Below are 26,941 nucleotides of genomic sequence, written 5' to 3' on the forward strand. Positions count from 1 at the left end.
CAAGCGTTTGTTTACAGTTTTCCTCTGCAAATCCCAAGCGGCATTCCTCCCTCTCTCGCGCTACAAGTTTTTTTTTTCGGCAATTTTCGCGACGTCCGCGCACGTAAAGATTTTGTTTTTCTTTTTCTGCGTTTCTCCAAAGTTAATTACCCGCGAGCCGAGTGACCCCCTCCCGCTAGCGAAGAAATCCTTGAAATTTCGCCAGAATGAAATCATCAACCGTGGCAGCAACAGCGTAGGAAAGCCGGGTCCGGGAGTGAAGTTCGTTTGTTCGGGGGGTGAGTTTGAGTTGTTTGGACGATGATGAACGGCGGCGGGAATCCGGCGGTGACGCTGTTCAGCGATCCGGGCCAGGTCCAGGTGGCCAACACGAGTGGGCTGCAGCGCGCCGAAGAGGAGGAAGCGCTGGAGGACCAGAAGCGACGCCAGCAGGAACTGGCCGATGAGGTGTACCACGCGTTCGACGACCTCATCGAGGACGACCACGGCAACGAGGACACGCTCAACTCGCTCAGCTACGCGTCCAATTACTCGGACCAGCAGCAGCATCAGCACCCGCCTCCGCCGCCGGGTGTTCCGTCCTACTCGCCGTCCACGGGTCACAGGTGAGTTTGCTCTTTCCTAATGATGGATGATAAAATACCAACCGAGCGATATAGATATTTAGATGGAAGACGTTTTTTTTTTCCTAGCAGGAAAAGCCAAACACAAAATCTAATTTTAGCCACGCCGCCGCGGCACGGCACGGTTCAACATAATGCCGGCCTTCACAGGCCATTAGTTTTGAGAGATCGTCAAACGATTTTCCACACTGCCGGCTGGTGCTAGGAGTTATGACCGATGGCTTGGATTGGCCGGATTTGGCTCAGACAGCGGGTTTATGGTTCTAAGAACCATCCTCTTCTTGAGGGAGTGAGAAGTGATTCATCGTGTTTCGCATATTATGCGAAAGCGATGATTTTGCGTGGCTACAACAAATATTAATCAAAATTATGAGTTTGGTGCGGGGAGGTTTGAGAACAGGTTTTTTATTGAGTTGGTTAGATTTATTTAGAATTTTATCATGGAACGAGAAATTTGTTGAATTTCCAATTTTGATTTATTCTTGATACCTTGCACTATCAAAAATTGTGGAGGAAGTCACTTTTTATTTCACGAAATTGGGCATAACTCCACTTATATTGAATCAAAATATCATGGTATAATATGGCAGAGTATTGAAAAAATAATGTTTATAATGAGGAACCTTGGATAATAAATAGCTTTATAATGGAATACTCAAAATTTTTATGTGTTTTAGGCTCAAATTTGTATCCGTGCAATCTGTTGCTGTATTTTCAGGACAAATTTTACATAGAAAACATTTTTAGAGTTTTATTTCAAAAGATCCTATAAACATACAGTATGTAAAAAAAGTATTTACACCCCTTGGGGACTATGCACATTTTGTGATGAAACATGTAAACAATTTAATGTTGACATAAACCTAGTACTACGTTTTGTTCAGAAACTCATGCCGAACATTTTGATGCAAAAAGCTCATGAAAAGATGTTTTCTATAAAAAGTTATATAACAAATACTATTACAAAAATAAAAAAGGTGCAAAAAAAGTTTGTACACCTTTCGAAAAATTAACATAAATAATGTTATTTGTTGACAAATCACCATAAATCCAGTCTCCCAACTCCAAATAGGCATCCTTGACTGATTAAAAAAATAATTTGGATTGAATATAAAGTTTACTAATTACTTAGTATAAAAGTTTATATAACTCTGGAAATTCTAAATAAAACTTATCTAAACTTAATTTTGCAAACTTTCAATTTAACTAAATGTCAATATATTACCATAGAATTGCTAAATAAACATTCTGGAGTGGGTATAACACCGTTTTGGGGGTCTTTGTATCGCTAGAATAGATTTTTCGTTGGAATTTCGTACCAACCCGGAATTACGTCGTCGGAAAATCCACCGGCATTCGAACCGGTCCACAATTAACAAGTCAACCTATGTGGCATCGGAAAGGGCATAAAATTTCCGATCTTTTGATACCCAGACATCTAGGTTTTCTATAAAACCCACACACAAAGAAAAATTACTCTAAATTTAAAAAGATCGTTCGTTGGATTAAAAGTTCGCGTTGGTGAATATTCGTAGAAAGTTCAAACTTTTCAATTTAAAAGTTGGGAAGTTTTTGATACTACTATGCATTTATGGAACAAAATCGTTGTATTGGTAAAAGTATTTTACTTTTAATTGGAAAAGAAACCTTTTATGGCAAGAATACACAACATTTAGCACTACAGGGATAATTTCAGGAAAATGTACTTGGTTTTTTACATTTATTTAAAAAAAATTAAACTGTATGTTAAAAAAATTATTGTATTTAACGCTTCTCCACTAGCTTCTGCTCAAGGTAGGCCAATATCCGAGTCCAAGCTGTACCGATTCATACGGTACGCCACCGGTCACTTCCGAATACCCCAGGACGGTTCCGGATGAAGGTTTCGACGCGCGACAGCAGTGTAACACGATGGTCACGTTTCCGGCCTCAATCAGGATAGTCTTGGAGGAGCTGGCCGTTGATTCGGGAAGGGTGGTCGACGTTTTCCGGCTGGAAAGTAAAGTGCCTGAACGGGGAGTTCCCGATCCTTGAAGCGCATCCGGAACATGGAGTTGATGAGGCCCTCGGAACGGAATTCAATTTTGAGCACGTAATCCTACTTCGGGAATGACACAGATTTTTTTTTGGCTCACTGTCCAGGTTCATTCGGCTGAAGCTGCGCCGTCGCGAGGTGAGTGTTTGTGGGCGGGAAGTTGCTAAAAGAGATGGAAAGTAAGTGAAGTTGGCTAGCCACTGCACACATTCTCAATACTCACCGGTGTTGTAAACCGCCGACTCCGAGTGCATCATCCGCGCTGACCACCTTCGATTATGCTGCATCTCGTCGTCCTCCTCTTCGTCGGATCCTTCTCCTCACCGTGAAAGTAAACTTTCTCGTACTTGTCCAAAAACCGGAAGTTAATCTTCTTCAACGCAATCTCGTTGTTCACGCAACACTTCGGCAACGCCATCTCCTCGATGATCTCGCCCCAGTCCTCGCGGGAATTGACCTTCAATCACCAATCCCGGGCCACCACCACCGAATACAACCGGTGCGAATCCACATTCCTACCTCTCATCCTACAAAAACAAACAAAATCAATCACTAACCCCCCAAAACACCCAAGCTTCCTTCTTACGCATTCCGGCCGTGGAACAGCTGCAGTTCCTGCAGGATGCTGGCCTTGTCCTTTTCGAGCACTCGACCTCGTCCCGCTCCTGCACCATCCTCCTTCGAAGGCGTTCCGCTGCTGCTGTTTGGCTCACGAAGGTTTCCGCGTCCGAGTCCTGGCTGCTACCGCGGTCGGCTTTGCTTTGCGTCCTAGACATACCAGCACCACCGGACCCACCAAAGTGTTTGTTTACATTTGCGACTTAGGCGTACACGGTTACACGAGAACGTCGAAATGAAAGAAATTTTACAGTCAAATTAAAAGGAAAAACTTTTAAATCAGTGAGCAATGAGATTTTCAAAAACTGTAGCAGTAAAAGTTTTCATTTTCAAAACAAGAAAAAAACTTTTAATGTAGCAAATTTTAACAACTTTTTAATTCGAAAGTAAGTTACTTTTGCCATTACCGTAATATTTTTTTGTGTGCACGTTTTTAAATACCTAGGCAAAAACGTTGTTATGGTTTCGTTTGAGCAATCTGCCAAAAATGTATGGAATTTCGTAATTTTTGTTCTCGTGGATCAAACTTACTTTTTGCCCAGGTATTTAAAAACGTGGGTTTTATAGAAAACCTAGATGTATGGGTATCAAAAGATCGGAAATTTTATGCCCTTTCCGATGCCACATAGGTTAACTTGTGAATTGTGGACCGGTTCGGATGCCGGCGGATTTTTCGACGACGTAATTCCGGGTTGGTACGAAATTCCAACGAAAAATCTATTCTAGCGATACAAAGACCCCCAAAACGGTGTTATACCCACTCCAAAATGTTTATTTAGCAATTCTATGGTAATATATTGACATTTAGTTAAATTGAAAGTTTGCAAAATTAAGTTTAGATAAGTTTTATATAGAATTTCCAGAGTTATATAAACTTTTATACTAAGTAATTAGTAAACTTTATATTCAATCCAAATTATTTTTTTAATCAGTCAAGGATGCCTATTTGGAGTTGGGAGACTGGATTTATGGTGATTTGTCAACAAATAACTTTTTTTATGTTAATTTTTCGAAAGGTGTACAAACTTTTTTTGCACCTTTTTTATTTTTGTAATAGTATTTGTTATGAAACTTTTTATAGAAAACATCTTTTCATGAGCTTTTTGCAGCAAAATGTTCGGCATGAGTTTCTGAACAAAACGTAGTACTAGGTTTATGTCAACATTAAATTGTTTACATGTTTCATCACAAAATGTGCATAGTGCCCAAGGGGTGTAAATACTTTTTTTACATACTGTATGAAACACAATAGCTTATGAGACCTTTCAAAAAAAAACTCTGGATTTTTTCGTGATTCGATTATCCGAAGTTTTGATGGACTGTATTTGTCAAAAAGTCGGGAATCCCAAGCAAACTTGCTTGAAAATTATTTTCTTTTTTTAAATAATTTTGTAATATCTTGTAAAATCTTCAAATTGCAGGCCAAGGGTGCATGATACTGATGATACTCGTCGGTTGACACCCAGGCGAGTACCATCCCGGAAGGAGCCCAACTACATCCGTAGTGCTATTTGGACAAAACAGCATGGCTCTGGTTCCTTGCAAGTGTCCTATTTTCTTACCTCCACGTTGGCTTGGTTTAGTCATCATGATGACAAGGTGTAACCTAGCTGGTGGCCTGTGGAAACGACTCGTAAACCTTTGACCAGCGAGGGTCAGAGTAGAGACGGCTAGAAGAAAGGGGCGCGTCAATGTGGGAAAGGGAAGTAATTTGTGATTGTAGACGGTATTGTTTTGATTCGCAGTATGTTGAGTCAACTGCTGTGGATGTACCTGAGCATCGCAGAACGGGGTTTCTCTTCTTTCCATTTCAGCTAACAGCTATCTTCTGTTTATTTTGTTTCACTGATTTTCTAAAACGGCTCCATTTGATTTCGATTTTACTTATTTGATTCTCTTATTTCTCAACGCTTTTCCACTCTATTTTACCAATTGATGCTGCTGTAACAAACTGTCTGCTTTCCCTTAAGCGATGTCAATTTTGTTTATCATGTGCCTTTTCTTTATTTATCTATTTGAATAATTTCTCATCTTCCCTGTAAATTGCCCTCAATACAATCTAAGCTTGTTTGTTACCTCTACTTATTAACTATTGTTAATTTCTTTATCTACTTCATAAATTACTATCTTTCTTTTACTATTGATTCCTTACATAGTATATTTCCTTCACTGCCCATTGTTTTGAAACTTCACCTTTTTCTTAAGCAAGTGAGGTTCGAGCCCTTACTCAATTTATGGAATAATTAAAGGATTAACACAAATATTACTATTGTACTTTTGAAAAACTTTTCTAAAATACTTAGGACCAAAATATTGTAACAAAACACCGCGACAAAAGAAATAGCAACAGATAAACACGACTCAACAATAGGGAAGATTTCAGGAGAAAACAATACACAGTGAATAACAATTAGTTTTTGAATTCAAACTAAAAATATAACAGTTTTTGCTTAAATGAAAGTTGATAGGCACACTATAAATAGTTAGGCGCTTATACTTACATCAAACCCTACGTAATGTACCACCCCCGGCCGAGTTAAAATGCGTAACCGGAAAAGAATGTGTGCATGCCTGGCACGAACACTCAAAGCGTGTTCTAGCGTGCTGCTCGTACTGACTCAGAGCAAGGGTGAGATGTAGGTGTAAGGGCAGTGCGTGTTCGTCGGGAACCTGGTGCATAAGATCGGTCAAGGCCCGTTCTTACACTGAAAATTGCGAATTGCGAAGCTTGTAAAATCTTCAAATTAAATTCACTATTTTTTTTTAAGTAACTTACTTTAAATTAAAGGTTCCTTCATTATTTCAATCTATTTGAGAATAAAAAGGCTATTTATGTTATTGAAAATCTTTATAAATATTGAATGCATTTGATACAGATTTTCATGATATTTTTATATGAATCAAAAGATTTTAATTATTTTAATTCTTTTTCAAACAAAAGGTAACGTCTTAATTCAAACAAAAACAAAGTGAATGAAAAACTAATATAAAATCATTGAATATTTGAGAAAAAAACATTACAACTTGAGTTGGGCAGTGGTATTTTTTGTGTGGTAAATATTTTAATTGTTTAACTAAATTCATTAAGTCATATAAAATATTTATTTATCGAATAACATCCAATCAATGTTCGTTCTGAATGAAAAAAATGGAAAATAAAACTTTTTTACGTTTTGAAAACATGAAAAACTATTGAAGTTGCAATAAAATAAATCCAAGAAATTTTAATTTAAGTTATTGCAAATATGTTGAAAGAGTTTATCTCGTCAAAAATCTATCTCTATATATATAAAAAATTTCGACGGTTTTGTTCGAACGCGAATCAATTCAACATGGAAAGTCGGATCGAGGTTCTCTTTGTTGCGTTGGGTTCGTGTAAGCCCATGGAAGGTTCTTACGCCAAAATATTACAACTTTGGCCACTCTGGAACCGGAAAATCCGCAGAATGTATGGGAAAAGTTACGTAAAATCAAATTTTGATCACAGGAGGCTGAATAAGCAAAAAAGTTAAATACGTCAGGAAACCTAAAAAGGGCAGAACGAAGTTTGTCGGGTAAGGCTTGTTTCACATAAAATAGGTGGTAAAACATGGAATCTGATCAAAATGAATTTTTCATTGAAAACAAATTAAACAGTAAAAACTGAAAACTAGATATATTAACATTGTTTCAAAAATGCAATGTCAATGTTTACAAAATTAATAAGGGATTTCGGTAAACACATTTTTTAAATCGAATTCCCAGATTCTGTAGAAGAAAAATAACAGCAGTCTTAAGCGTTCTTTGATTTAAATTTTAAAAAAAATAAGAATACAATTTTAAATTCAGTTATCTTTGACTTTTGCCATTTCCAGTTGAAATGAAGTTCAAAAAAATATACGTTTGCAAATTTTAAAAGTGAACATTAAAATTATAATTATTGTAATCTTTTCGGTTATTTTTCAATCGTTCAATCAATTCAATCGTCATCGTTCTTTTTTTTTTTTTTCAAGAACTATAAAGGACGTATTAGACTATCACAAACAAACCCGTCATGCTATAAATTGTTAGAAAAATATTTGAATGACCTTTCCAACGCTATCAAAAGATTGAAGATCTGACAACCCCATCAAAAGTTATGAGCACTTAAGTGTTATTTAGACACTTTTTTGAGGCCGAATCTCAAATATTTTGATAAAAATAAGTGTTATTTATACACTTTTTGGAGGCTGTGTAGTGTATTAGTCAATAGCTTCTAGGATCTATTGAGAAAAAAAAAACTCTAGTTCTTTCATTTTTGAAGTATTTTTTAAGTTGTTTTTAAGGTTTTGTTTTTACAAAATTGTGGATAGTTTGTTAAACTAATTTAGATTAGATCATATGGTTGATATTGATTTTTGTATAACACATTTTTTGTTTTGAATCATTCTTCAGATAAAAAATGCCTTTTGTTTGAGTTTTTTGAAAAGTCGGAAATTTGAAAATAGGAATTGAGTGGTCACCCTGGAATCTTCTACATATCGAGGTTTTTAAGCGAAGATGGCGTTCGAATGGTGAACGCCCGAAATGTCAAAATCGCGCAGTAGCACCAACATAAGAAAAAAAAATGTGGCTGTCATGCCATGGCACACTTTTTTCGTAATGTTGGTACCAATGCGTGATTTTGACATTTCGGACGTTCACCATTCGAACGCCATTTTCGCTTAAAAACCTCGATATAAAAAATTTCGACGGTTTTGTTCGAACGCGAATCAATTCAACACGGAACGTCGGATCGAGGTGCTCTTTGTTGCGTTGGGTTCGTATAAGTCGAAGGAAGGTTCTTACGCCAAAAAGTTACAACTTTGGCCACTTTGGAACCGATTCCGGAAAATTTGCAGATTGTATGGGAAATGTTACGTAAAATCAAATTTAGATCACAGGAGGCTGAAAAAGCAAAAAAGTTAAATACCGTAAACCGGGGTGACTTTGATAGGATTTCAATTTGTTTTTGGAATATTTTCCCACAGGTAAGGTTTTTCTCAAGATTATTATTTTTAAAACATGTACTGGGGTAGACTACACAAAGTCCATGCACTATTTCGGAAAAAAAGTTTTTTAAATAATGTTTAGAAAAATAGTTACGTCAAAAATTCTTAGTTTGAATTCCGGGGTGACTTTGATAGTCATAGTTTTTCTTGTTAAAATCATATTTAAGATGTTCAAACTTCATTTGTACGTTGAATGTACCATCGCTAAAGTAGCTGATATAGTATTTAAGAAAAAAAATCAATGTTTATATTTGGTTAACTAAGTGTATAAGCTTTTAAGCAAAATACATATAAATTTGAGATAAAATTGTTAAAAGTCGGAATTTTGCCTGAAATTTGTTAAAACTAGTTATGTTTATAAAATTATCGATTTATATTGCATTTTATACTGAATTCGAAGCACGAATCACAAGTTTTCACATTTTACATGAAATTTGTACAACTGAAATTGCCTATAAATTTAGAGAGTTTTTATAATTGTGTTTCAAAAACACATATTATTTATTTTTACAAACTTTTTTAACCTTCTCTTAGTGGAAAATTGTGCAAAGAATCCGAAAATTCATTCCGTTTTCCGATTAAAAATCATACACATTGAGAAAATCATGACACTTTGAGAAGTTTAAAATAATGACTTTCATCAACATTTTCTTAACTGTAGTAAACTAACTTTTTAAACTTGTCAAAATTTTATGAAAAGTTCTTCTTGAGGTACTTTGAACACTTCTCTACCACGATGAGTATGTTTCTAAACCATTCCTTACGTTTTTTAATTGTACTCTTCATTTTGCGAAAAAATCGCAAACCTATCAAAGTCACCCCGGCTATCAAAGTCACCCCGTTTTACGGTACGTCATGAAACCTAAAAAGGGCAGAACGAAGTTTGTCGGGTAAGGCTTGTTATTTATAAAAATTCGATGGATATGTACTAGGGTGGTCCAAATCCGGGCTTACACGGGGCTACCCCCTGAAATCAAAGATTGACCCATCACAAGGCTAAATTCAAAATTCGAACTACGAGCACTGTCGCGCCTCTTCAATAAGCTGCTCCATGTTGAAGATGTAGTCCCGGGCAATGTCGTCGATACTCTTGAACGCATCCCGACGCAAGGTGTTCATAAATGTCTGGAAAAAATCCCGCTGATTGTCCAGCGCGATAATCACAAAGTCCAGAAAGGTGACGGTGTCCAGGTACACGGCAGCCAGGTCGGCCAAAATGTCCTGCAGATCCGTCACCGCATTCCTGTGGGCGAGCTGGTCCAAAACGACTATCTGGAAGGTGGTCGAGATAAACTGGAACATGTCGATGTTTGGCCGAACCAGGATTAGCGTGAAAATCGACAGCGATCCGTAGGTTCGCTCGGCCACCACGCTCAGATCGCGGGTAGCTTGCGAAGTGCGGCGGATCGCTTCGTCGTTCGCTGCCACAATACACGGATTCTGCGGGTCTCCGATCGTGTCCAGAGCGTGCTCCAAGATGGCGTCCTCGGCGTGTTGTTTCATGTGCTGGATGTCGGAGACCACGAAGCCGTTCCGGGAGATGAGCTGTGCGTTGAGGTTCTTCACCGCAAGGGAATATTTCATCCGGTAGAGGCGAAGCGTGTAGTCGATTTCACGGTGACGCTGGTTGAACAGCCGATTTAGTTCGGCTAGTTCGGAGGTATCCTCGCTAATAGGTTCGGAGTGAATGGAATGGACCAACTGAAAAGTGCACGAATCTTTTATAACGCTCAAAGCAAGTTAATATCTTCCAACAAACCTGAAGGAAAACAATCAGGGCCAAAATCTTCAGCTTGACCATCATTATTTAGTTTAGTATAGATTCACGTCCGAGGATGCGTCCACTTGAAACTTGTTCCGGTGCAGATTTGTTCTCACCAGTTGACCACTTAGCTCTAACAGTCGATGAGTTTTTAATTGGACCCTTTTGCCGACCCAATCTTTATGACCAAATTGACTTTTCGAAATGTCTATTTAGTCGGCGATATCATTTATTGGCGCCAAACCGTAATAAGTTTGTTCAGTACATCATTTAACAATCACACCATTTTGTTTCGCTGAAATTCAGTAAATTTTTACTGAATTTTCATCTAAATACAAAAATTTTAGTAAACGATTCAGTAATTTAGATTTTACTGAATCTCAGTTAACTGAAATTTGTCACTTTGACAGATAGTTTACTGAAATTTCAGTAAACTGGTTGTCAAAACAATTGAAATTTCAGCAAAAGAAACGCCAAATTATTTTGCTGAAAATTCAGGAGTTTTCTCGTGTCAGTTTGACAGATCATTTACTGAAGGTTCAGCAATCGTTGCTGGTATTTCAGTTATCAACATTAGATTTAGCTTTATTTCATCAATCCTCCAAAGTAAATCTTTCCCTGTTCCTGAGGGGAATACCCGTGAAGAGTATCGGGGCCGGCATTTACAAAGCGGATTCAGTGACAGTTATTAATCAACTTAATGTAAACATGTTAAGGTTAATGTCAACATTCCATAGGTTGTCTTCCTAAGGTGTCTTGATAAGGTCCAGTTTGTGACGATACACTACCTACCCTTTACTACATGCAGAAAAATAAGGCATATTTGAATCAACAAAACGTTTTGTTGATTTGAAAATCAAGATTTTTGTTGAATCAACGCTAAACGTCAAAGCAACTTTTTCAAAACAACAAAAGATTTTTGTGGAATTGAGAAAATCAAGGTTTGTTTCAACGCTAAATCGGCGTTAATTATATTCAACAAAAATTTTGTTGAATCAAACCTCGTACAGGCTGATTCTACAAAATATTTTTCTGCGTGTAAGCAATCGAATCCAGAAGGGAAAAGATCACCAGTTGTATTGGTTCGAGCCGGGATTAGAACCCCGATCTACAGCTTACGAGGCGGAAGCGTTACCACTGGGCTACGTGGCTCGGTCATCAAAAACAATCCTCCAAACCTAAAAAACAGGTGGTTGGCATCGAGGCATTTGTTATTCACATTTTTCTTACGTTTGTTTCTAAAGATCACAACACAAATTAAAAAAAAAACACAACACACTTGAAAGATGATTTTCTCTCGGCAGCATTCAAACAATAAGTCATAAGTGACATTTCAGTTTGACAGCTATGCAGTTACTAATTTTTCTGCAGTTCATTGCCGAATTTCAGCAAAAGTGATGATAACTGAATCGCAATTTCCAACATATTTAAATATTGACATATTTATTTTTTCCGTAAATAAAAGTTTTTGCGTATTTTTTGAATTTCATAACAATTCCAAACATTTTTAAACGAACCCAAACATAGTAAATATGATTATCAAAGTAGAAAAATGCATTTTAGATTGTTTTCATTTAAGATTTTTTTTTTTTTTTTTTTTTAATTTATATTTATTTTGATTTTCTCTTCCATGTACATTCATTCAGTTAAAATATTATTGAGTGTCCAATCACAATCGATGACTTTTCACCTCAATTTTAAATACTAGCAACTTTCATTTATTCATGAAATATTGTAGCTTTCGCTATTCAGTGATTTCAAATGTAGGAGGTCCTACATGTACAAAAGGGAAAAGGGATACCTTAAAACTAACTTATAAACTATATAAAGAGCGGATCAATGCAGCTGAAGACTGCAATGATTTTTGTCGAAATGCATCAATTATCTTATTGGACATAACATCCAAAGTGTCAACTTCGGCTAATTGATGAAGTTCACTGGTGCTGAACCAGGGAGGAAGTTTCAGAATCATTTTCAGAATTTTGTTCTGAATCCTCTGAAGTTTTTTCTTCCTGGTTAAGCAACAGCTTGTCCAGATCGGCACAGCATAAAGCATGGCAGGTCTGAAAATTTGTTTATAAATTAACAGTTTATTCTTGAGACAAAGTCTAGAATTCCTGTTTATAAGTGGATACAAACATTTAATATATTTGTTACATTTAACCTGGATACTTTCAATGTGATCCTTGTAAGTAAGGTTTTTGTCAAAAGCAAGTCCAAGATATTTCACTTGATCCTCCCACTTTAAATTTACCTCATTCATCTTTATAATGTGATGACTTTTTGGTTTAAGAAAATCAGCCCTTGGTTTGTGAGGGAAAATAATAAGTTGAGTTTTTGCAGCATTTGGAGTAATTTTCCATTCTTTCAAATAAGAATTGAAAATATCCAAGCTTTTTTGTAATCTTCTTGTGATGACACGAAGGCTTCTACCTTTGGCGGAGATGCTTGTATCATCAGCAAAAAGTGATTTCTGACATCCTGGGGGCAAATCAGGCAAGTCAGAAGTAAAAATATTGTATAAAATTGGACCCAAAATGCTTCCTTGAGGGACGCCAGCACGTACAGGTAGTTGATCAGATTTGCTGTTCTGATAACATACCTGCAGAGTACGATCCGTCAAATAATTTTGGATAATTTTCACGATATAAATCGGAAAATTAAACCTTTTTAATTTCGCAATCAAACCTTTATGCCAAACACTGTCAAATGCTTTTTCTATGTCTAGAAGAGCAGCGCCAGTAGAATAGCCCTCAGATTTGTTGCTTCGAATTAGATTTGAAACTCTCAACAGCTGATGAGTAGTTGAATGCCCAAGGCGAAATCCAAACTGCTCATCAGCGAATATTGAATTTTCATTAATGTGCGTCATCATTCTATTAAGAATTATTCTTTCGAATAATTTACTAATAGATGAAAGCAAACTAATGGGCCGATAGCTTGAGGCTTCAGCAGGATTTTTATCCGGTTTTAAAATCGGAACTACTTTGGCATTTTTCCAACTACTGGGAAAATATGCCAAATCAAAACATTTGTTGCAAATTTTGACCAAGCTACTTAAAGTTGCTTCAGGTAGTTTTTTAATTAAAATGTAAAAAATGCCATCCTCACCAGGGGCTTTCATATTTTTAAATTTTTTGATAATAGATTTTATTTCATTCAGATCCGTTTTAAAAACTTCATCTGATGAAAATTCTTGATCAACAATATTCTGAAATTCTATTGAAATTTGACCTTCAATAGGACTCAAAACATTTAAGTTGAAATTATGAGCACTCTCAAACTGCTGAGCAAGTTTTTGAGCTTTCTCCCCATTAGTTAATAGAATATTATCACCATCTTTTAAAGAAGGGATTGGTTTTTGAGGTTTCTTAAGAACCTTTGAAAGTTTCCAAAAAGGTTTGGAATAAGGTTTAATTTGTTCGACATCTCTTGCGAACTTTTCATTTCGCAGGAGAGTGAATCTGTGGTCAATAACCTTTTGCAAATCTTTTTGAATTCGCTTCAGTGCAGGATCACGAGTTCATTTAAGATTGTTTTCAATTGGTTGGACTACATGAACAAGTTTTAATTGGTAGTCCAGACAATAGTCAGTGCATATTCAGAGCACGTGAGCCTTTCGCGTTGACATGATTGATTTCTCAATGACAGGATCCACTATAAAAAAAAACAATTCTACTACCAAAGATAGCGTACCAAATACAGGAACTCAGAGATTTTGATTTTTTAACCGGTGCATTATTAAATTTCAATTTAAAAAAAATTAAATGAAAATTAAAAAAAATCAAAAAAATCTAACTGTTAAAAAATTTAAAAAAAATCAAAATTTAAAAAAAATCGAAGATACAAAAAATATAAGACTTGAAAAGCTGATAAATTTAAATAAAAATTAAAAATTCCGGTGTTAAAAATTCTATACTGAAAAATTAAAAAAAATATCTAAAATTCAAAGCTAGACTTTTTTATTGATAAGGTCCTATAAACAAATGTAAACATTGAGCGTATCCCGCTTACTCTGTTGGAAATTGACATAAGTGTGAAAGGGATACACTCAATGTTTACATTTGTTTATAGGACCTTATCAAAAACCCGATTTAATCCCACCTGGGGTGAGAAAGAGCCTTTCTTACTAAAGAATATAACAATGGTAGAACTTCTTTCAATTAATAACATCAACTTTGTTTATTTATAACGTCAGCACAAAAGAAAGTCTTATGATGAAAGCAAAGTATTATGATGATATTATGAGTATTATGAATGATATGATTTCCAAAAGAAATAAAAAACGCAATTTTCACCAAAAGAATATTTTTAATCGTACAATATGTTTGTACGTTTCTAATCAAACAAGCGATTATGACAAACGCGATCATAGCAAGCTTCCCAACAACGCACACCGCGGTTTTGGTTTTCTAGTTTCGGTACGAGCCCTTTTGTGTGACTGTGTTGGTGTTTTGGTTCATCGTACCAGCGCACCAAGACAAGCAAAACCGAGGTACAAGTGAACCGCGTGTGCCGCACGGTGCAGGGAAGCTAGCCATTCAGCTTCTACGAGAGTGACAGAGTCAGAGATAGCTATTTTTAACAACCGCACCACTACACACTCAATCGCGAGAACCTTAGGAAGAAAGCCATTGGAGTCGCCAGCATTGAACACTTTGTAAACGATATAAACGATGAAAAACTTAGAAAGCTCCTATTGGAATCCAATGAACCCTGTTAAATAAACTTACGAAAATGAAGTCTACATTTAGGCGATTTTAGAAGCGCACGGGAAACAAGTTGATTGTAGCCGGATGAATGTCCTATGTCACAAAGGTTTTTGCATAAACATTGGACAGTTATGCAAAAACGGACGGGGCAAAAGAAACAGAAAAGCTACGATATCTTACATATTGAAGGAAACATCGATAGACAAGCTACTACAAAATGAGTATAAGTCGAGCCACAAAATAGAAGCGCCAGCATTCTCGCGCCAGTATTCGAAGCTCAACTTGACAACTTGTCGACTTGGCGAGGAACCGTCAAAAATCGATGCAGTGTGGTTTTTTTGCGATTTTTCCGCTTAAAATTCATGCTGAATCGACATATTTACGAAGATGGAAATGACGTCCAGCCTTAAAGTAAAACCTATACCTTTCTTTAGTAAGAAAGGCAAAAAGTAAATCGTTCTAAAAATTGATCGGGATTGCCGATCGATGTCGAATTTATTTCAGATGCTCACTCATGGTCTGTACTATGAATGTAGCGAGAAATTTCGAATAAAATCAGAAATGAAAAATGTTGGCGAAGGTCACCAGGTGGGCTTTTACCTTTTTTTTTGGGATTTTTTTTCTTATGGTAGGTCAATCAAACGGCTCTAACTCCAGAACCATATTATGAATCTGGATGAAAATTTGGGAGGTTGTAGGGCTAAAAATATGCAATTTTTGAGATAAATAAAATATATGAAAATGAAAAAATTTGACCATATTTTCATTTGAAAACTGTGTATTTTAATGAAAAGTCTGGCCGCATCCGAAAACAGATGGATATTTCGAAATTTGCGCGGCAACCCACCCAGGTTCAGCACACTAGCTTTCATCTGCATTTAGAAGAATCGAAATCGGATATATGGGAGCTGAGAACGGAGCGACACAAAATTTTGCAAAATTTTACCACATACGAACATCACTCGACCTCCACGGAATTTATTTTCTCAAAATTCGAGGGTTCGAGATAGACGAGTTCTGTCAAGGTGAATCGATAGAGCGTCGAAAATCGATGCAGTGTGATTTTTTGGCGATTTTTCCGCTTAAAATTCATGCTGAATCGACATATTTACGAAGATGGAAATGACGTCCTGGCTTAAAGTAAAATCTATACCTTTCTTTAGTAAGAAAGGCAAAAAAGCCTGGAAAGATTCAATATACATCAAAATTCAAAAAATCAGAAAGCTAGATTAAGAAATTCTAAAATTTTAAAGATCAAAATTTGGATAGTTCTGAACTTTAAATACAAATGAAAATATTTAATAATGCTGCAATTGAAAAATTCTAAGAAATCTCGGGTGAGTTTTCAAAAAGCCGTAAGAGCCACCGTGACCTCCGACACTAATTTTCATTAGTGAGATTCATTAGATTTAATCTTATTTAAAAAAAAGGTTCAGAGGTAATAAAAACACCTAAAAAGCAAAACAATAAAATTTTGGTTAATGAAGATTTAAAAAAAAAACTGTAAAAATTGTCATTTGAAAACTTTAAAAATAACATATCAAAAATTCCAAAATTGTGGTTTTTGATTTTATTAAGGGAAATTTAACCCTATGAGTCATTCTAAAATTAAAAATTCAAAAATTATGGAAATTGTTTCTAACCTAAAATAGGACTCCACAAATGTCGGATTTCCAATCAAAATATTTCAAATTTTAATATTGTATGAAAAAAATTAAGAATTTTAAAAATTTAGAATTTTAGGATTTTAGAATTTCAGAACTTTTGAATTTCAGAATTTTAGAATTCTTAAAATAAAAAAAAAATACAATTTTCTAATTTCAAAATTTCAAAACTTAAAAATTTTTTAAATTTAGGATTTCAGAATTTTAGAAGAACTTTGAATTTTATAAATTAAAAATATGTTTTTTTTATTTTTTATTCGAGAATTAAAAATTACAATGTTTTTGAATATTTTAATCTTTTTTTTTTTTTTCAAGTATTTCAAGCGCATTGTCCAACGCGCTCAAACCGAACTAATGTAATTTTTTTTTTTTTTTGGGTGAATGCGCAACATTTTCTGGCCGCAATCCTTTCGATCTCCGTACTTAGCTTTACGTTGAACTGTGGGCCTCTTGGGAGGCCACCGGTATTGACCAATAAGGCTGAGATCTTCGTTGATTATACACTATAGAAATTGAGAAATTAAGTCACACAATTTGAGTCACAATTTCGCATCACTCCGCTAGGATATACCAACTTCAGCAGATCCGTCAATATCTCAACACCAACTCATTGTCAGTCAAGTCTTTACTTGTTAATTCCCTATAAAAGCTAAAATAAAGGCGAGCCTTTTACTAAATATCTTTTCTCATTCCGCAGATTCCTCGACGGCATCGCCACCAAAAATGGCCCTTCCCCAGGACTCATGGCCGGTTCCGGTGACGGCGGTCACCATCCCGCCCACCAGCAACACGCGGAGGTCCGCCACTGGAAGCAGCTGCTGGAGTCGAAAACGCGCGAATTTGAGCACGTGACGCGCCAACTGCACGACAAGACGCGCGAGTACGACCAGAAGGTGAACGATCTGAAGAAGCGGCTGATGCTGGCCGAGGGCGACCGGGACCGGGCCGAAATGACGCGGAGTCAGACGCACACGCTGCTGGTGGAGAGCAAGACCAAGATTGCCGAGCAGGACGATCGGATCGGGGAGTTGAAGGGGAAGATTCGGGGGTTAGAGGAGGTGAATTTGAAGCAGGAAGCGGACTTGGTGAACAAGAATACGATGCTGCAGGATGCGCTGCAAAAGTGTCACATGTTGGAGGTGAACGCCGGTCAGAAGGCGACTCGACATACGGATAACCTGCTGAAGCAAGCGGAGGAGAAGTACAGCGCGAAGGTGACGATGATGCAGCAGCAGATTGATAAGTTACGGGGGGAGTGCGAAGATCGTCAGCACGAGGTTCGTCGGTTCGAGGTTCGCTGCGAGGAGTTGCAATCGCTGCGGGAGCAGCTGCTGGCGGAGCGGAACGAAACCGTCCAGCGATTGCAGGACAACTTGGAGGAGTCGCAGCACAAGTGCGAGTCGCTGCTGGCGAAGACGATGAACCTGACCGGGTTCAGCCAGGACAACATGCGCCTCCAGACGAAGGTGAACGCGCTGGAGCAGCAAACGCACGACATGCAGCGCACGATCAACACGTTGACGCAGCGGCTGGAGACGTCCAACGCCGAGCTGGAGCTGATGGACAGCATGCTGTGCGCGGGCGAGGACGCGACCCAGAAACTGGATCCGACCTGCACGTTCGCCGCGTCCCGCAAAAACCTCGTCGGAAGCACCCCAATCAACCCGAATCTGAAAAACACCGAAGATCGGGTGACGAAGCTGAAGCACGAACTCCTCATCTGCATGAACGGCCAGAAGGAAAAGCGCGAAACCATCAAACGACTCGAAACGGACCTAGCCGCTCGTGACCGCGAGATTCAACAGCTGAAAAAGGACGAAAGTGACGCACTGGTGCAGATGAACCAGTACAAGGAAGAAGCATTCCGACTCGGCTCTAAGCTGAAGATCCTCGAAGGCGAGCTTGACAAGTGCTACAAAAAAGACCAAAACAACTCCAAACAGCCCCGCCGCTCCAGCTTCGACAAACAGGACGCCCTCGAAGAGAAGATCTTCGCCCTCCAACAGGAAAAACTCGCCCTAGAAGACAAGCTAACCAAGCTCGACCAAGACCACACCCGGTTACAGGACAAGTGCAAACGGCTCGAATCCGACTCCAAATCCGCCGACACCGTCAAACTCGAGCTTGAAAAGCAAAAGTTCCTCCTGAAGGACGCCCAAAGCGAGTGCGATCGCGTAAAGCAGCTCTACATTGAAATCTCCAGCTGCAAGGACGCCGTCGCCCGGGAACTGTCCGTCCTCAAGTCCCAAGATCCGGCCCACGAGATGGCGTCCCTCAGCGAGAAGGTGGCCTCGCTGGAACGCGCCCTGCAGCTTGCGGAGCTCAAGTGTTCCGAGTTTGGCAAGCTGCTGGAGCGGGAAAAGTGCGAGCACGAACGGCTGCTGCGGGAGCTTCACGAGAGGCAGCGGGAAAATGCGAACCGGAGTGATGGTGCGGACAAGGAGCGGAAACAGGCGGCCAACAGCAGCTGTAAAAGGTGCATCGATAGTTTGGCGGAGATTTCGAAGGTAGGTTTGATTCTCCTCAAATGAGGCACATTTGTTCCAAATGTTTCTATTGTAATCCATTACCAAGGGTTGTATTTGTGGACGAATCAAAATTTTGATTATATTTTTGCCTTCCTCAGGCTATAAAATTATCAAAAATTGAACTTCTTTAATTGACCTGCTTGTTCCACCTTCATTTATACTTATCTTCTCAGAATCAAAATCTGAGCAAATGTCTGACGTCCAGGCGAGGAACATCCCGGAAGGAGCACAACTACATCCGTAGTGCTGTTAGATCATCTTGGTCAAAACAGTTTGACTCTGGTTTGTTCTGGCTCGTAAACCTTTGACCAGCGACCAGCGAGTCGAGACGGCTAGAAGAAAGGGGCGCTTCAATGTGGGAAAGGGAAGTAATTAGTGATTGTAGACGGTGTTGTTTTGATTCGCAACATGTTGAGTCAACTGTTGTTGATGTACCTGAAACATCGCACAACGGGGTTTCTCCTCTTTTCATTTTCAGCTCCCATCTATCTACTGTTTTTATTTTGCTCTACTCATTCTCACTTCTTCACTGATTTTTCTATTTATTATCCATCATTTGTTTTTGATTTTACTGGTCCAGTCTGCAACCCGCTAAGATCACCATCTTCATGCGAATGCGAATGCGAAATCATTTGTTTTTGATTTTACTGGCATTTGATTCACTTATCTCTCAATGCTTTTCCACTGTCTTTGTTATCAATTGATACTGCTGTAACAAACTTTGTTTTTTTTTTCTTAAAAATATTACATGGTTATTACGAAGAAGTCGAAAAAAACGGCGCCGTCCCAAAACCCAATCCGCGCGAGATCCGCGCCATAATAAGAAAAATAATTTTGCGTGACAAATATACAACCGAGTTTCTTTTTTTATGAATTAACAAAGAAAGTACCTATTTGAGAACAAAAATTAAACTCGTTTTTTGTTTAAGGACTCCGTCAGAAGGATCGCAAAAAACACAAACGTTGAAATTATGTTGTATTCAATCATTACAATTTTAAATCCAGAATAGCCTCATTAGGCCGAATCTCAGAACGCAGAATATTGAAACGCCGAAAATTATATGGACAAATTTATTTTTGCTAAGATGAAGTAAATCAGAGATAAAAGCCATAACAATAAATTTGTCAAAAACAAGAACCAAATATTTTGAAATTAATATCCAAAATAAATAAAACTTGAATTCAAAATATTATAATAAAAAATCAATAAATTGAAAACAATAAAAGATTTAAAAATTCATAAATCTAAGGATTTGATAATTTACGTACAGTTCGTACTCGATGATCAGAAAAATCGAAACCCAAATTTTTTATTATTTTCTTCTCAAAATTTCTCTAACCAGCATTCAAGAATTGAAGAGTTCTGCAGTTTTCATTTTTTGAAAGGTCCAGAATTTAAGAATTCTGCAGTTCTTATTTTTAAAGGTCGACAGTTTGAGAATTTAGGAATTTAAGAATTTAAGAATTTAAGAATTTAAGAATTTAAGAATTTAAAAATTTAAGAATTTAAGAATTTAAGAATTTAAGAATTTAAGAATTTAAGAATTTAAGAATTTAAGAATTTAAGAATTTAAGAATTTAAGAATTTAAGAATTTAAGAATTTAAGAATTTAAGAATTTAAGAATTTAAGAATTTAAGAATTTAAGAATTTAAGAATTTAAGAATTTAAGAATTTAAGAATTTAAGAATTTAAGAATTTAAGAATTTAAGAATTTAAGAATTTAAGAATTTAAGAATTTAAGAATTTAAGAATTTAAGAATTTAAGAATTTAAGAATTTAAGAATTTAAGAATTTAAGAATTTAAGAATTTAAGAATTTAAGAATTTAAGAATTTAAGAATTTAAGAATTTAAGAATTTAAGAATTTAAGAATTTAAGAATTTAAGAATTTAAGAATTTAAGAATTTAAGAATTTAAGAATTTAAGAATTTAAGAATTTAAGAATTTAAGAATTTAAGAATTTAAGAATTTAAGAATTTAAGAATTTAAGAATTTAAGAATTTAAGAATTTAAGAATTTAAGAATTTAAGAATTTAAGAATTTAAGAATTCAAGAATTTAAGAATTTAAGAATTTAAGAATTTAAGAATTTAAAAATTTAAAAATTTAAGAATTTAAGAATTTAAGAATTTAAGAATTTCAGAATTTCAGAATTTAAGAATTTAAGAATTTAAGAAGAATTTTAGAATTTCAGAATTTTAGAATTTTAGATTTTAAGAAGTTAAGAATTTAAGCATTCAAGATTTCAAGAATTTAAGAAATAACATTTTTGTTCTCTTAATAATTTTTTTTAATTAGCTTTTTTTCGAATTTTGGCTTTTAAAATTTTTAATTTCAGTAATTTTGGGAGTTTTGAATATTAGATTTTTTAAATTTCTTTTTCAGAAATCCGGTAACTTTTAAATTTTTGATTCTGAATTTTAAAATTATTTAAATTGTTCCTATAAAAATCAACAATGTTTTAAAGTTTTAAATTTCTCAAAATTTGAATTTTGAATTTTTGAGCTATAAATTTTGAATGTTTTGATGTTTTTATTTTTTACCCAAGTATGTTAGAATTAGGAAAAAACATTATACGTGTTAAATTGCAATTAATATTCAAAGGTTCATTTAAAAAGAAAAATTTCTTTTGATCTTTTGGTCTCGGGAGAAACCCGTGAAAACCCAAACATTTTAAAATCTTAGTCTGTTGGCCACTCAGGGATAAAGTTCTTTGTCAAAAATATCAAAAAAAGTTTATTCGAACAAAAAATCTTTTTCTAATTAATGACATATTTGAAATTTAAAATGTTAAGCTTCTAACAAAACACATACTCAAACAAAATTTTCCTTCCCCTTTCCAGCTCGAAATCCAAAACCTCCAGCTGCAGAACACGTGCGCGTCGCACCTGCGCGAAATGAGCGAACTGAAGAGCGCCCTCAGCGAATCCCGCACCACCATCAACGATCTGCACCAGAAGCTGGACCTAAAGGCCGAGCGCGACCAGCTGATTGACGATCTCAAGGAGAAGGCCGCCCAGTTTGAGGAGTTTATGCGCAACCAGAACACATCCGGCAGTACTAGTAGCAGTGGGAACAGCTCGACGACCACCAAGGACAGCGCCACTTCTCCGCAGCCGAAACGATCTCTGCGGGATCAGAGCGTGTCCACGTCCCCGGAACTGCAGGACGTCGAAAGCCGGAAGGTGGCACGCGAGCAGGAGCACAAGATCCGCGAGGAGATGGCCCGGGCGTTTGCCGCCGAGATGAAGATCATCGAGGAGAAGTTCAAGGGGCAGTTCTTCAAGTTTGAGGACAACATTTCCGGGCTGAAGAAGGAGCTGCACGAGCGGAGCAATGAGTTGCAGGTGCGCAACAAGGAGGTCGAGGTGCTCAAGTTTGCCATCGTGAACGAGCGGGAAAAGATTACGGAGATTCTGACGAAGAAGAACGACGAGGCGCGGGCGCTGTTTGACAAGCAGGCCGAGGTGATGAAGAAGTACCGCGTGGAGCTGGACAACGCCAACCACAAGGTGCAGTTCCTGGAGGGGCAGCTGGAGGAAAAGCGCGAGCTGATCCAGGCCGAGCGGGACTCGATGGAGAAGCTGATCCAGCAGGTCACGGAGGAGCGCAAGCTGTTTCACGAGCGCGAGCTGGAGGTGATTGAAAAGTTCAAGGAGATCGAGCAGGAGTACAATAAAAGCCTCGAGATGGTGACGGAAAAGTACAACTCGGTCAAGAAGACGGCACTCAACTATAAGGTGAGCTCATATTCCTATCAAGTGTCTCTTTAAGCTAACCCTAAACAACCCTTCCCGGACCTAGAAATACGCCGAGGACAAGGAGCAGCACATGATGAAGGAGTACGACCGCATCAAGGAGGGCTACAACGCGGCCCTGCTCAAGGTGCAGAACCGCGCGAAGGAGGCGCTCGAAAGCAAGGAGCGCAGCATGCAGGAACGGATGTCCAAACTCGAGTCGGAGCTGTACCAGGCGCGGATCAAGGGCGGTGTCTAGTTCGCTGAATTGTATTAGTTGATTACGTGTAATTAAAATCGAATAACGACTAGTGGTAATGGAAAGGACTGTAATTGCATGCAAGTTGAACTCTCATTCAATCTGACTAAAATCCCGTAAAGATCCAGCAAAAAAAAGGCGCTTTCAATGTACTTATATTTGTGTGCACATACCGTAGATACGGTGTAGTGATTGTATTGTATAGAATTTTAGAGCGCAAGAAGGAAGTAAGCAAATGTTTTAACTGTTGACTATTGAAAAATAAACTGCCTTAATACTCTGCCATATCTGTTAGGGGACGAATCCAACTGTCATCATCGTTTCTCCGTCGAAGGAGTCAGTAGGGTAGAACTACAAAAAAGAGGTGTCAATCATTTTACCACTTTTAAGTATTATAATTGTCAATGGAATAGCTTCTAGCTCGACTCAGCTCGAATAAAAACAATAAACTTTGGTGTTAGTTGAAACTGTTGGTGAGTTATTTGTTCATAGAAAGAATTTGAGAAACGCAAACAATATATAATTTGTTTTGTATAATTTGATAGAGAAAACACGACTGAGTTTCCCAATCACAGACGAACATCATACCGTTGGCCAAGCGAACTGGTTTGTTACGCTAAAATTCGGTAATTTTCAGAAAGATAAGCTGAAATTAGTCTGCCGTTTTACGGCGATATGATGTATACGCCATTTTGGACATTTTCAATTTTATTGTACAGTCTGATAAAGAATCTTAAAAGCTACATCCTGACGAAAGATTTTTTCAAAAAACTGCTCTGGGGCCCATTTTATTAAACAAACAAACAATGATGTATACGCCAATTTTAATCAATATGATGTATGTATACATTGAGTATTGATAGAAGTCAAATTCAATACTGTTTGAATGTTGATTTGAGGTTTTGAGACCAAATCAAGACTGAGCAATATTTTATTACATTATTTCGATTTAATTCTTAAGGGGACGTCCATTAGGGGTCATCCATAAAGTACGTCACGTTCTGAGGGAAGAGGGGGGTTTTGAGCAAGCGTGACATTGCGTGTTAAAAGCATAGGGAAATCGTGACAAAGGGGGGTGGTGTAAATTTTGGCTGATTTTAATGTGACGTACTTAATGGATGACACCTTATCCACATTCACGTAGACACTTTTTTGAAAATTCTGGACCCACTCACCTCCCTTACGGACAATTGTTCATGCAAAAAATGTGTTTATGGAGCGTATAGACAATCGCTAAGGGAGCGTTCTTTTATTACGTAACGCAAAAAATCGGATTTTTAGACCCCCTCCACCCCTCGTAACAAAATTTCCATACAAATTTTAAAAAATTTATATGGAGCTTAACAAGGCCTCCAACCCCCCCCCCCCTCCCCCCAACTGCGTTACGTAATAAAAGAACGCTCCCTAATACCCTCCCCCCTTTTAAAGTATCCACGTGGACAATGCATAAAGGGATCTGCTCAGCTGTCAAAATAACTGGCACAAATCGAGCAATGTATAGGGGGAGGGGGGGCAGAATGGCCCGCCTAAGTAAAATGCGCCAAAAATCATAGAAAAACATGAAAACTTATGAATTCAGTGTAGTAGGCTTATGCTTTGGGATGTTCCCTTCAATGTTGTATACTTGGTTGATGAAATTTTTTAGCTTAAAACTGTTTTTGAGCCACTTTAAAAAAAAAGTTTTTTCGACTTTTTTTCCAGGGTGCGGGGCAGAATGGGCCACCCTGCGGGGCAGAATGGGCCACCTTAGAAAACAAGCCATTTTGTCTAATACAACGTTGAAGGGAGATAAGAAATGAATTAAGGTACCTTTCTAACATAGTTTCCATGAAGTAAGACCACTTTAATAAAAATAGTCACTTATCAAAACAAAATTTTTGAAAATAGTGTTAATATGTTGAAAAAGGACACTATTTTTACAAATAATCATCAAAACAACTAAAAAATCAACTAATTTTGCATTAAACGTGATTTGTGAAGCTACCAGGAGTGAAATAATCCATTTAATCCAAATTTCATAACTTTTGATTGTTTTTATAAGGCAGGATAAGGGTGGTCCATTCTGCCCCCAAGTGGATTTTAATTTAACACTTCCACCACCAAGTCTCTAAATGATTTTAAGGTTCCATTGTTGTTTGTATACCTTGGTAGTAACATCTAGTAACGTTATAAGCATTGAGCAAACTTTTTCAAACAATCCAACTTTTCAGAAAGCTTATTTAAAAACCTCGAAATAAACAACATTTGCGTAGTTTTGTCAATAAATTTACATTTTTGCTCATAATTCGAAAAATACAATGAATTCAAACGTCGTTTTCGGTATGGTGAAGTTATTTGACGTCCTTTATAAGACCCTTGCCTTACAATTGGTCTAAATCCATTCTAAAGCCCAAAACCAAGGGTGGCCCATTCTGCCCCCCTGGTCCATTCTGCCCCCCCTGCCCCTACATACATCATTGAGAAGGAAAAGTAGTGATTTTTTATTGATATTTTTTCGGCCAAATGATGTTTGTGGTTTAAAATCGTAGAGAATAGGAAAAAAAAGAAATTTTTTAGGGGCCACATTTTTACTGTACTTTTTAACAGTTTCTACAGAGCAGACCTTAAATTAGTCATTTTAAATTGAAAAAAAAAATGAACAAAACAGAAAATCGTGTCTACAGCAAAATCACCTCAATGGCGCACAGTGGATCCAGGTGTGACAAAAATCAAAAAATGAAAATTAAATTTCAGTAGTGTTAGTATTTTTCTATTTTTTCTCATACCTTCAAAAACACTTTCCCAAATTTTGAGCAAGATTGGATGGATTTTGAATTTTTGGCGGCTTTGAGAGAGAGACATTTTTGTTATTTCTGGTAGCTGAAACTTCAAAATTCGCAAATATTATTTTTTCTTAAAACTTGCATAACTCAGCCAATTTTAAACCAAATTTGATTCTTCTGGCTGCATTCGAAAGGTATTTAAAAGTTGTTGATTTAACTGTTCTTGGAATTTTGATTGACCCCTCCCCCCTTTTTTGCAATTCAAACGAAATAAAGCATTTACTATTTTCAAGAATTTTTCGAATTTTAACCCTTCAGGAACAATTTTGCACGGGTGTGACCAATGTCTCGTATGCAGTTTCTGTCATCAAATTTAATGTACTTTCGGACTGTGTATAGCAAATTTTGCTCCTACTTGCTCGAAAGATCAAAATTAGCATGTTTCTAAAAAAAGGTCAAAATGGATCTACTCTACTCTATTCACGAATCGGATCAAAAAGTCTGATATGGCAATCGCCTTTTGATTTTTCTTCAAGAATTAAACAAATGTACTAAAATAATACTGGTTTTTGGATTTCTTAGTGTACCAAGATACCTCCCCCCCTCTCCCTCGTCTTATTTATGACTTGGTTAAATATTCCTCTTGGAATGACTGAAAACTTCAACGGCGAAAATTCTTTCTATCGTAAAATTACACATGTGCTTGTGTGCTATCTTGTGACCCGTCTACTGTAAAAAGATAGGACGTGTCACAAGATAGCACACAAGCTACGATGTGTATCTGCTTGGAGAATTATTGGAATAAAGAGATGCGGGCAATGATAAACATAGGGGGAGGGGGGGCAGAATGGCCCGCCTAAGTAAAATGCGCCAAAAATCATAGAAAAACATGAAAACTTATGAATTCAGTGTAGTAGGCTTATGCTTTGGGATGTTCCCTTCAATGTTGTATACTTGGTTGATGAAATTTTTTAGCTTAAAACTGTTTTTGAGCCACTTTAAAAAAAAAGTTTTTTCGACTTTTTTTCCAGGGTGCGGGGCAGAATGGGCCACCCTGCGGGGCAGAATGGGCCACCTTAGAAAACAAGCCATTTTGTCTAATACAACGTTGAAGGGAGATAAGAAATGAATTAAGGTACCTTTCTAACATAGTTTCCATGAAGTAAGACCACTTTAATAAAAATAGTCACTTATCAAAACAAAATTTTTGAAAATAGTGTTAATATGTTGAA

General features: G+C 37.1%; 1 protein-coding gene across 1 annotated transcript; it reads left to right on the plus strand.

Annotated features, from left to right (window-relative positions):
* Positions 1-23,414, plus strand: LOC120412945 (myosin heavy chain). Its single transcript, XM_039573584.2, has 4 exons — positions 1-605; positions 17,121-18,930; positions 21,795-22,691; positions 22,756-23,414. Exons 1-4 carry the CDS (start codon positions 301-303, stop codon positions 22,945-22,947), a joined length of 3,204 nt encoding a protein of 1,067 aa, XP_039429518.1. The 5' UTR covers positions 1-300; the 3' UTR covers positions 22,948-23,414.
* Positions 23,415-26,941: the final 3,527 nt, after the last annotated feature.

This window comes from Culex pipiens, chromosome 3, assembly GCF_016801865.2.
Source record: "Culex pipiens pallens isolate TS chromosome 3, TS_CPP_V2, whole genome shotgun sequence".
NCBI classification, from domain to species: domain Eukaryota; kingdom Metazoa; phylum Arthropoda; class Insecta; order Diptera; family Culicidae; genus Culex; species Culex pipiens.

Bases quoted from the DNA above. Each gene is read 5' to 3' on its own strand.
- LOC120412945 (XM_039573584.2), top strand. From the start codon at position 301: ATGATGAACGGCGGCGGGAATCCGGCGGTGACGCTGTTCAGCGATCCG. The intron at 606-17,120 runs GTGAGTTTGCTC...CTCATTCCGCAG, and splicing joins TCGCCGTCCACGGGTCACAG to ATTCCTCGACGGCATCGCCA. The intron at 18,931-21,794 runs GTAGGTTTGATT...TCCCCTTTCCAG, and splicing joins GTTTGGCGGAGATTTCGAAG to CTCGAAATCCAAAACCTCCA.